At 37.5% G+C, this 12,192-nt stretch overlaps 1 protein-coding gene across 1 annotated transcript; it reads left to right on the top strand.

Annotated features, from left to right (window-relative positions):
* Window positions 1–7,766: 7,766 nt before the first annotated feature.
* On the top strand, window positions 7,767–11,402 carry LOC112281153 (uncharacterized). Its single transcript, XM_024517373.3, has 4 exons — window positions 7,767–9,136; window positions 9,255–9,384; window positions 9,556–9,739; window positions 9,838–11,402. The coding sequence occupies exons 1-4, from the start codon at window positions 8,995–8,997 to the stop codon at window positions 10,906–10,908; spliced, it is 1,527 nt and encodes a 508-aa protein (XP_024373141.1). The 5' UTR covers window positions 7,767–8,994; the 3' UTR covers window positions 10,909–11,402.
* Window positions 11,403–12,192: the final 790 nt, after the last annotated feature.

The following is a 12,192-nucleotide window of genomic DNA, read 5'->3' as shown; positions in this document are numbered from 1 at the left end:
AGAAAGGCATTGGCAAGAGTGAAGAAGGCTTCACTCTTATGTCCATATATACTCTTAATTAGGAGCTATATAGCTGTATCATATAGGACCTTCAAAACATGTTGACTTTGTAAGACACGTATCTTAACTTATAAGATAAGATTTCCATATATGCACTACATAATTAGCTTGTTTCACAAGATACCAACATGTGATTAACTTGTTAATCAAGTTTTTAATCTACCAATCAACTATAAATATATATAAAGTCAAAGCAGTATTAATGAAAATTTTAAGAAGCATTTCTAAAAAATATTATAAAATAAATTTATTTTTACCTATTTCTATTTTATCATATATGTAAATATTAGAATAAATATATATATGCTTGTGACAATACGTGTGGCTATTATCATCATTTTCAATAAATATAGTGGTTATAGTTTTAGGATTTTTTATTTTTTATTTTTTTTTATTAATATATGAAAATATAAAGGATATAAATCTCAAAGAAAGAAATCTCAATATACTCTTATGGCACTTAAAAAGTCTAAAAAATCACACAAAGATGATAATATATTGAACCAAAATAGCTATTGCCAAAGACAAGTAGACTAGAAAATCTTGAAATAAGACTAAAGATTAAAAAGTCATTGGCAAGAATGAAGAAGGCTTCACTATTGCCTCTGTATATACTATCTAATCAGAAGCTATATAGTAATGTTTTATAGGACCTTTGACATGTGTTCAAATTGCAACACACATGTTTTAACTTATAAAACAAGTTTTTTATATATACACCAAATAGTTAGTTTGTTCCACAAGTTACTAATAAATGTGATCCATGGCTATCTTGTTGACTAAGTTTCTATCCACCAATCAATTATAAATATGTATAAAATCAAAGTTGTATCTATAAAGCTTTTAATAAGCTTTTGTACAAGATATTATTTAATTTATCTATTTTTACCTATTTCTACTTAATCATTTAGGTAATTATTGGAATAAATATATATATATATATATATATATAGATAATAGGCTATGCATTTAAATACTTTGAGATATTTAAGATTGGATTTAATATTTGTAAATACTTCTTTAAGTGTGATAAATTTTAGTATCTTTTTGAACTATGGTTCTAAATATAATTAATAATTTTGACAACATCTTCCTAAAGATGCTTGGACACATTGATATTAGTCATGATACTTTGGATTCCTTCATGAAGTGTGCACTTTTTACGCTCTCCAAGTCCATTTTGTATTTTGCATAGGTCAGTAGTTGGTAGTCATTTGTCAATGGATGCGTTTGAGTCTACATTAAGATGCAAAGGCAATCAATGTATATTCTCCGCCCTTATTATTACACAAACATTTAATTTTCTTATTATTTTTTTTCACCATTGTTTAAAAAAAAATTAAAATTTTTGAGTATTTATGATTTAAAAAAATAGAGGCAATTTTTTTGGTGCAATCATTAACAAAGATGAAGATGTACTTACTCCTTGTTTGGATTTGACATGCATATATTTACAAAAGTCAGAATGGATTAGTTGTGAAGATTGTGTGATAATGGTGCTTTATTTCTTGAGGTAGCTTTCTTTGTGAATTTTTCCTATCATGCATGATTATTAGATTTTCTTAATGAGAGAAATTTTTGGAGAGTCAACAATAAGACCTCTATTTATTATATGATAAAGGCTCTAGTAGTCAATGTGGCCAATTTGACAGTACTATAAATTTATTTTATCATGAAAAATCTAAAGAGGCTTACATTTTGTGGTGGTTCCAAATTGTTTTATTAGAAGAATAGGCATTGATGATTCTACAGCATGTAAGAGAGTTGAGTTTCTCTTAATTTTATATAATTTATAATTGGCTTGTATTGCCTCAAGATAAATTTTGCTAGAGTCTTCTCATGCATAGATGTAGCATCTTTTTGAATTAAAGAAGATTAAATAACCTAAGTCTACAAGCTTGCCAACTAAAAAGAGGTTGGTTTTAACTTCCAAAATGTAAAAAATAATTGTAACTTGTTTGTTCTTTCGAGTAGAATTTGAGATGGTTGTAATACATTTATCTTTTACTAGCATGGTTTGTCCACCAATTGTTTTAATGCTAGGATTTTCATCACCCATAGGGTTGGCAATGGGTCTAAACCCACTTAACCAATTTTACCTCAAACCTCATCAGACCCAATTCTAGAACCAATTTAACCTGGTTCTAACTGATTCTAACTGAGTCAAGAAAAAACTGATTGGAAACCAGTTGCATGGGTTGTAACTGATTACAACCAGTTCTTGATTCTCCAACTGCATGATGTCTAGAACAACTCACTGCCACTATCCTTGAAAGAAAAATTCTTCTCACTACGACTAGTAGAAGGGATGTCAATTGAAATTCACCTCCAAGAAATCAACAACCTTGTAAGCCAACTAGCAGGTATTGCCACAGAAAGACTTTGTCAATCTCACCCTATCAAGTCTGCTTAAGCCTTGGTTGACCTTTAAGCAAATTCAAAGAGGGAGAGAACATCAACTGGCTTTCTTCAAAATTGGAGGTTTGGTATTAAAAGAAAAAACAACCAGGGCTATTAAAAAAGATTGCAAAGAAGCAGAAGAAGTCTTGTAGGTTAGGACCACCAATTGAAGGACAAACTATGGGAGAAAAGGCTGGAGCTTCTGATCTGATCCAGTCAGCAACCATTGCTCACTCGTTCATTCATACATGCACACATTCATCCAGAAAAACAGCCAGGGGTGTTTGATTGTTTGTCCATCCATCCATCCACCCATCCAAGGACTGCTGTAACCAACTCTTTGGCCTACACTGCAGGAGTCCAAAGCACACACCTGCTCACACAAAGAAGCCTGGAATGGAATGGAGTGGAGTAGTGGTTGGGGGAACCTGTCCCTCAATTTCATTCCCTAAATTCCTTTTGTGCCCATTTTTTAGTTTATTTTTGGTTTTAGTGTGACATTGTGTATTCATGGGTGTAAGGCACTTTAATTTCACCATAAGATTCATGCAATCTCTTCTCTTGTGTAAGATAAAAAGGAGCTAGTTAGTAGGGCAGACATGGACCCTTCTGCCTACTACTTTACACCTAAGTATGAGTGAATGAATGAAAGTCTTACACTGAGATGCATCAGAGCAGAGTGGTGGAGGAGGAGATACCACCAGAAACACTGCAATTACCATTACTTCCCCTACCAATATATGCCTTGGAATGGTGGTGTAGCTGTCTGCATATCTGTAGGTCATGGCACACATGGGGGACTGATAGAGGGTAGAGGAATAATAATGCACTCCTCCTCCTTCAAAATCCAGTGCCTCCAACCCAGAGCCAATCCTTCCCGCCCACTCTTTCCTCCTCCACCTCCCCCCTCCTCTTCTTCTTCCTTCCCCCCTTCCTTCCTTCCCCTTCTGTTGCTGCTGCCATTGCATTGATACTCATCCCTACCACTTCTACTTTGTGGAGTTCAGTTACAGACCTTGGGGGATTGCCATAATATTGCCACATTCACCCATCCATCTTTTCTCATCCATTCATTCATTGGATAGGACTCATGAAATTTGTTGCCAAACTCCGACAAGTCCTGACACCCTTAAACCCCCTCTCTTCTAGAAAATAGATGAAGATTTATTTTTGATACAATGGAGCTTACTCTTGAATATACAGTATTCCTCTTGATAATTAATCTTCCAAAATTTAAAAATCCTCACTATATTTAAAAAATTGAGAATGAATTTTGTTTTATGGTGCATAATTAATAGCCTCTAATTTTTAAATTTTTAATAGCCACATGGCTATACATGATTGGCCAAGACAAGGCCCCTTAGCTCTATGTGATTGGGCAAAGCAAAATTGCATGGTCAGCAAGACCATGTGGCTGCCAATGTGGAATCAAGGAATTTAAATTACAGGGCCATGAGATGAATGATTTCTATAATGTCTTCAACACACCGCCTCTGAAGATCATAATCTCTGATAATAAATACTTTTCCCTGTAACAGATGATATTAATTAACAAAAGAAACACTATATAAGGCATGCAACATAACTAATTTTTTATGGAAGACCCTCAGGTGAGCACACTGTATGAATTGCACAGGGAGACTGAAAGTGACTCAGTGGAAATGCATCAATGTGTGATGGAAAGTATGGGAAGGTATCCAGTTGGCAAGAGCAGCCACATGGATTTTCTTTCACTGGGTTCACAAATAAATATTTGTTCCTAATGACTTCTCATGTGGGGGTAGTTGTTTGTTGAGTGAATGCATCACAGAGAAAGGAATAATGCTGCTTTTTGTATGCCTCAGTATTACAGTCATATATATATCTCATTATTGAATGGAATTCTTTCACCAAACTTCAACTTGAATTGGACCATTGTATGAGACAAGACCGAAGCGGAAAAAAAGAATATGTTGTAACATGGCTCATTTGTCATTGTGAAATTGCTATCAATGATTGAAGGAAAAGATCAGGTAATAGTTTTATTGATAGCTTCCCACTTTGTACCCTCAATTTAAAAATAAAAATAAAAAACATATTTTAGAAAAAAATAAGTTAGCTTGCAATGACATAGACACCTCTTTACAATAGATATATGTTCTTCCATCTATGGTAAACCTAAGGTAACTATACTGCACCCACACCTGTGAACCTAGGACAATATGGAGTTTTTTTTTTTTAATATATATATATATATATATATATATATAATAATAAAAAAGCCATTATTATCCTAGCATTTCAAATACAAATACACACACACACGTCTATATATATATATATATATATATATAATTTGATATTCTCCTCTTTTCCCAATTATTTTATTTTCTTTATTCTTTATCTTTTCATTTCTTCCTTTTCTTGTGAAAATAGAAATATTTTCTAACCAATTCCTCTAAATAGTCATTTCTCTTTCTTCTTGATGCAAGTTAACTTCTCTTGATCACCAAAAGTATTCTATTCGATTAAATACAAATGAGCCTCAACACTGCTCCTCTTTGCACAATCCACACACTTGCTCCTCCACTGGTTTCAGTATTTTGTGTAATATGGTGGTTATATGGAAATGTTTGCAAATATTTTTTTAATATTTATAAGTTTTATTTGTATTTATTTTTTCACTCATTTAAAAATAATCTTGAATTCTAAAAGATAATTTTAAAAAATTCAAAATTTCTACTATGTTAACAAATAAAGTATAGTATTTATTTTTATTTTTATTTTTTTGGTTTTAAAATTAAACTTGAGAATTAAGTATTTTATTTATTTTTAATGTATGAACAAAGAAATTGACATATCCTTAATTTTCTTCGCTTCAAAAAATAGTTAAACTTTTGTTTCATGACTTTTATTGCCATATTTAGCCTAATTATAAAAAATAGTCCAACTTATAATTTTACACAATGTGGGCTTTTTCTCATCTTTTTTTCACTTTTTTTAATTGTATATTATTAAAAAAAATAGAAGTATTTCTCTACATAATATACATCATTTTCAGATTGAATGAATAATATAATATCTAAATCCAAGGTTTTTATTTTTAGGTTGAGAGCCACTTCACACTATAGACAATTGTTGAGTAAACAAAGGATTCTACCAATATGATTGGTGCAGAGAAAAAATTGACTACTTGGCCTTCACACTAGATGCAATGGCCAATAAATGTTTTGGTCAAATGTGTAGATAAGGCATCACTTTACAATGAGTTTGGTGCTAAGAAGTAGTCCAGTTAAGGAAAAATTGGGCTAGAACATTGAGCTGACCAATTGGACAAACCTGAGATCATTTTTGTATATTTTAATAGGTTTCTACATTTGCCATTTGCCCAATATTAAATAGAATTGTCTAACATTTGCTCAACCAAATGCCATAGTGTGAAGTGGGCTTAAATCTTCTCTTTTACATGGGTAACTGATTTTTATTTTTATTTTTATTTTTCACAGAAGTACAATTCAAGGTTGTTAACCATGATAAAACCAAACAACTACAGGTAACAACCTTAAATGGTACTTTTTTATATGGACAGTTGGTTTTCTTATTTTTGTTTGCTTATGTATCCAAAATTTATACTACCAAAGTATGGCAAGTTATCTACCAAATACATTTAATTATGTGGGTGTGTATATATATATATATATATATATATATATATCACACATACAGAAACATACAAAATAACAAAAAAAATGATTTCTAAGTTGTAGATTCTGAACCTTGCAAATTTCTAAACAGGAATGTATTACAAGTGTGATGTTTTTAATAAGTTTGCATGTCTTCTTTCACTTGTAAGCTGAATGTGGGGCCTGACACAAGAAGAATGATAGGTGAGACCAGATAGAACTAGGTTGGGTTGATTGGTAGTTTGATTTGGATGTCCCACAGATTTCCGAGTTCCATTGTGGTGCATGGGAGGAGGAGCCTGGGTGCTGCCGGCATTCTGAGGCACTGGAATACAGACAACAGAAGGCTACCACCCAGTTTCCCCCTTCCTTGGTTTCTACCATATGGTCATGCAACCCAAGTGTACGATTGTGCCCCATCTATGCACCCAAATGCACCACCCTCCCATCCACATGCACCCTAACAAATCCCTTCAGGAGGGGGAGATCAAAGTGCCCAGGGTTCAGGGATCTAGGTTTCTTTGACTGCTGAGAAAGATTGGAAGTGTAGGTAATTATATACATATATGTAATAGCAACAACAATAGTAAGCAGCAACCAGGCTCCATGTTCCCTCAACTCATTTATCTTGCAGTTTCTAATTACAAAGTACAAGATTGCTGATGTACTTAAGTATTAGGACCAAAAACTTACGTTTGTGTGATTTGGGGATTGCTAATTTCATTCCTCAATTATAAATTCTTTTTATCTTTCAGGTGGGCAATGCCGACAGAGAGGAAGGAGCAGTAGAAATGTCAAGTGGCAGAGAGTCTCACAAAAAAATTCCTTGCTCTTCTCCCTCGCTCCCCCCTTTTGTTTTATTTTATTGATATTTATTTTTCTCTATTCTTATAGCAGATGTTTGTGTGGAGCCTTCCTTCAATACAACATACTACTGTCATGCCACTCCATACAACTATTTTTGAAAAACCAATCTCCTGATATTCATGTTTCCCATAAAACAAGTCCCAACAGATAATGTTTTTGAATTGTGTGGGGGAGGAAAGGTAACCCATGTGCTTACTTCTATTCGTTCATTCATTCATTCATTCATTTTGTTTTTGGTGGATGTTACTCTCCAAGCTGCAATGAGGTGAGTGTCAAAGCTGTGGAAGATAATGCTGACTAGTATTGAATGTGAAGAAGAAGAATGGATGAATCGACATTCCTTCTCATGCACAAGTCTTGAGACTGTGGATAATTTCATTGACCCACTTCCATCCATGTGTCATAAAAAGGGGGGTGTCAGGGATTGAACACGAGCAGAGACGGGACGAGATGGCACGGCGGACGACTGACTGGGCCAGCCAGAGCGAGACCCACCCAGCTAAAGGGAACGAACGGGGTTGGGAGTTGGGGGCAAGGGTGCATAAAGGGGGAGGGGGGGATGGCTGTCGGTAAACGGGAGGGTGCGAGCACAAGCATTTGACTGCGCAGCCAACACTACAACTCTGCCACGGCAGTGCATGTGGGCCCACCAACGCCGTCGATTGGTTGGTTTTGGTGGGCTGCTGCTGATGCAGCTTGCTGGTCTTTGTTTCCGGGATGTCGTCATCGCGGGGGGGGGGGATTCTGGTCTCGATTGCTCGTGCTGCGTGGCATCTCTTTCTCTGGATTCCGCTGCCCAGCTTCTGCTCCGAATCATACCTCGGACTGGTCGATCAGAGTGCACTTCTACCGATTACCAACCCCTCCTTCTCCCCCCCCCCCTTCCCACGATGCCTCTCCTCCTCCTGCTACAGCTCTGGACCTTCTCGAATAGCGGTGTTAGTAATCTGCAAGTTTCCGTAGCGTCGATAGGCATGTCCGATTCAAGAGTCAAATGGCGGCAGAGGGTGGCAGGCGGAGCCTCCTGTACCAATGATAGTGTCACTCTAGTTATTTGTTTTTGAAAAGGCGTCTTGCAGACAGCATCGTGAGAGACACGGCACGGCTATATGTATCTTAAACCCTTTCACTGCACCGTGGTCCTTGCAGTGTTTTTCTCTACTTCCTCCACCCCTCTCTTCCCCGGTATTCATCCCATCATTGAGGTGAATGTTCCAGATGAGCTCAGGTCCGCCATGTTTAGGGATCCTACTTTCTTTCAGTCACTATTCTTGATCTTTTGGCCCGTAATGTCCATGTGATCACTGTATATTGCCCAATTCTGCAAGCGAACATTACAGCCAACCCGACCACAGTAGCTGCCTTATCAGTGCTAGATTATACCTCCTTGCTCATATTATGCTTGATTACAAAGTTTTCGAGATTCTTAATTGCTACTATTAGGTTCAATCCCGAACTCCACGTCCTCATCGATGTTCTTCAGTCACATTCTTCTTTTAAGTGCGCCATCTTGTCCTTCGTCTAAATTATTGATCAGTCACCAACCTCTCTTCGTGTCGGCAGATTGATTCATCTCTCCTTTGTTCTCTGAATTGCATCTGTGGTTACTCCCACGGTCATTGTTAGTGGTACTGCCACCTCTATATCCTCCAGTTCTGGCTCAAGAAATAATGAGTGAGTAGTGACTGGTTGGTCTATTTATAAAGCTGCAGGTGATTTGTTATCATGGTAGTGCACAGATGTTTCGAAGCAAGACAACCAAATGGCTCCAGCATTAGGTGCAGCTAGTTCTTATATAGTTTGGTTCTCACAACAGTATACGTTGAATATGAAATGTTGACCACATTCAAATCGAATTTTTGCACAGCGTCAGTGAGATGTGCTTATATGACAACCACCGGGCGAAGTATTGGCTGGATTGACATGCTTTCATCGTGGCTCCTACTTCTGCTGCAGGCCGTCTCTGTTTTTATTATCAATTAGTTTATAGAAAAAACTAGTCAATATGACAAGGCTGTCGAAGCCGTCGGCAAATGGTATAAACGATGTTCGCAAAGGAGCCTGGGGTGCGGATGAGGACGAAAAGCTTCGCAAGTATGTGGAGAAGTATGGCACGGGGCACTGGCGCAGTGTGGGAAAAAAAGCAGGTGCGTCCGAAACTAATTACCTCCTCATTAAATTTTCATTGTTTAATTGAATTATTTCCCACTTTACGTCTAACTTCTCACGCTTAGATTGCTCTCTCCTTGCCCACGGTGTCCTCAGGGTTACAACGGTGTGGGAAAAGCTGTCGGCTACGTTGGACTAACTATCTGCGACCAGACATTCGACATGGGAGCTTCTCTGAGGAAGAGGAGGATCTCATTGTCAAACTGCACACCTCACATGGAAGCAGGTTTCAGCTGCTGCATCAAACTTCTAAGATTCCTGTGGAGCTAAATTTGCGAGTACTAAATGTGTTTTCATTGTAATCCAATGTGTAGTGGGTAATGAACTTTTGATGGACAAGTTTCGTAACTTTGATGATTACTAAATGTGCAGCTATGAATGAATAATGAATTGGCAGATGGTCATTGATAGCGGCGCAACTGCCAGGGCGAACTGACAACGATATCAAGAATCACTGGAACACTCGACTGAAGAAGAAGCTTTGTGACATGGGTATAGATCCTGTCACCCACAAGCCCATCGCCCAGTTATTGCGCGACCTTGCAGAAACCTTGGCCCTCTCAGGCTCCGCTGTAAATTCGGTAACTTCTAGCCCTCTTCATCTCACTCAGTTTTCAGTCCTAACGAACATATAGTGTCGCTAATGATTCCGGATTCTGAAAGTGTGAACTGATACCAGGATGCAGTGGAAGAGGCGCAACGGTGCTTTCGTGACACTATACTTAACAAAGCAGTGCGAGAGTGTGGAAGACCTTTGGAGGTTCAGCCTTTCTCCACGAGCCAAATCGGTATGCAAGATTACCGACAGCCATCAGCTGGAAACGCTGGCACAGCCAATCACTATCACCTTAACGCACATCAGTTTGAGATGAGCGCCAACAATTCCGACTACAGCAGGGGCGGGGAAGAGGAATCCTTCTCGGGACGCTCTCCCAGCCCAACTATTTACTCGAACTTGAACCACTCGGCATATAATCGAGGCTGGTCCGGCGAACAGAGCCTGCAGGACGAAACTTTAAGGATATCAGAGGGATCTTACGCCTTTCCAAACCAGCTGACGATACCTGCAGATCAAACACTGCTCAGACTTCAGGAAATTGCCACGCAGTCCGTCATTCTAGAACCATCAGACTGTCCCGATGTCCAATCGGCGTCCCTCCTTAAAACATCGAAAGAGGATGCAAGCAGTGAAATGTCCAATTGTAATAGAGCTCTCGGTGAGTTGTTTGCTAGCTCAAGTGCGCCATTCCAGATAAGAAGCAATCAAGTTCAATATCCTGAAGAATCAGTATGGACGTTGGGTTCAAGGCCTAACTTATCCTTCATCCAGGATCACAATACAGTTCCAGAAGAGGAACTAGAATCGTCATCTAGAGTGCGATTCGGTAATCTTCAAGAGTGGAATCGCATGGCAAAAGTGCCGACATGTAGAAGTAAAAACAGAAATTTTCCTCGAAACTTGGCAACAACTGTTTCGAAAGAGAATCTGGTGGGGTATAGAAGCATTATGCATACGGATGGCGCTAGCTTTTCGCCTGCAAGTTCTGGCGTTGGTGCAGCTGGTCCATTTCAGGACATTCTTCGGGTCAACGGGGAATTTACCACATCAAACAATACAATTTCTAGCTTCATCACTTCTAATGCTGCGGAGTCACTCGGTGGAAGTTGTGCTCCTGCGCATTCAGAACTGCGACTCAATGAGTACGAGGTTCATGTCCCCAGTACGAGAATGGTGTCGTGGGACTGCTAGGCTCCATGTCTCAGCCCGCTTACAATCTCCTAGCTTCTGTAATAATGACTTTTATCTCCCACTTCCTTGAGAAATGATTCAGATTCTCTTATGTACCTTTATTTTCATTATTTCTTTTCTGTGGGAGGGGCTTGTCAACTCAACTGTAGTTACTTTGAATTGTTTCCACATTTAATGATTCAGTTTATAAAAATTATGGCGAGGGCAGTTAATCTCAGGCTCTAGCTGAAGACGAGGATCTGTTGGGAAGATTGACCGAGCCATTTCACAAGGTTCCATGTCTTCGTCTTACTGAACGTCAACGAAGAAAGAGAAAATTCTACCTTGAAGAGATGATGAAGTTGGTGCTAAATTTGGAGGACGATTGCACCTCCTCTCATACTAATTGCACCCATCCTAGGAACCTTTTCTGAAAATGGTTAATTGACGTGAATGCTATTTTTCATTCATGCTTATTGTGTTTTCTATGACTCCATAATTGACCCTCTTTATTACACTGTTTGGAAGAGTTTTGATTTCATTGAAGCACTAATTTTAACTAGCAAGTATATTAGAAGGTTGTTGATGATAGATAGATTTATGAAAGCAATTGGACTTTTGTGTTGTGTGCTTGGCTGCGAGTTAATTATAATAATAACTGAACGACAAAGTAGTATCAACACAAAGTTACTAATTATCACTAATTCATGCAACACACAATATTACCCTAGGGATCTTGCAACAAGTTCATGATTTTACAAGTATCTTCACAAGGTCCCTCTTCTTTCCTTAGCAAGGCATAGAACCTTACTCATTGTTAAGAAACCATTTGGAAACACCATCACAAGAAAAATGAAGACATTTTACATTAATGGAGGAGGATTAGCTATAACAAGGCATAGATAAGATATTTTATTATTTGCACATAGAAATTTGTAGTTGGAGTTATTTTTAAGAGGTTTCTAGAATTGAGATTAGGGCGGTGGTTCATGAGGGATCCACCATAGAACCTTCTAAAAAGATTTAGGGCAGTTATTATGGTAGAAACAACCTCTAAATTCTTTTAGAAGAGCAATTATCTTAGAAAGGCATACTATTAAAGACATTCTAGGAAGTTCTAGGATAGTTGAATAAAGTATAAATAATACTAATAAAGACCATTTGAACATTTGGTCAAGTATGACATTAGACTCTTTCTTTCAATAAAGTTTGGTTTTCTTATTCTATTCTATTTAGTTCTATTTGATTCTATTTGGTTTTATTCTCTTTTACTCAATCATGTATTTCAAGTTCCATTCCATTTAA

This window comes from Physcomitrium patens, chromosome 1 (assembly GCF_059467195.1).
Source record: "Physcomitrium patens ecotype Gransden chromosome 1, ASM5946719v1, whole genome shotgun sequence".
Lineage (NCBI taxonomy): Eukaryota > Viridiplantae > Streptophyta > Bryopsida > Funariales > Funariaceae > Physcomitrium > Physcomitrium patens.
This window is presented reverse-complemented; position numbering and strand designations above follow the sequence as displayed.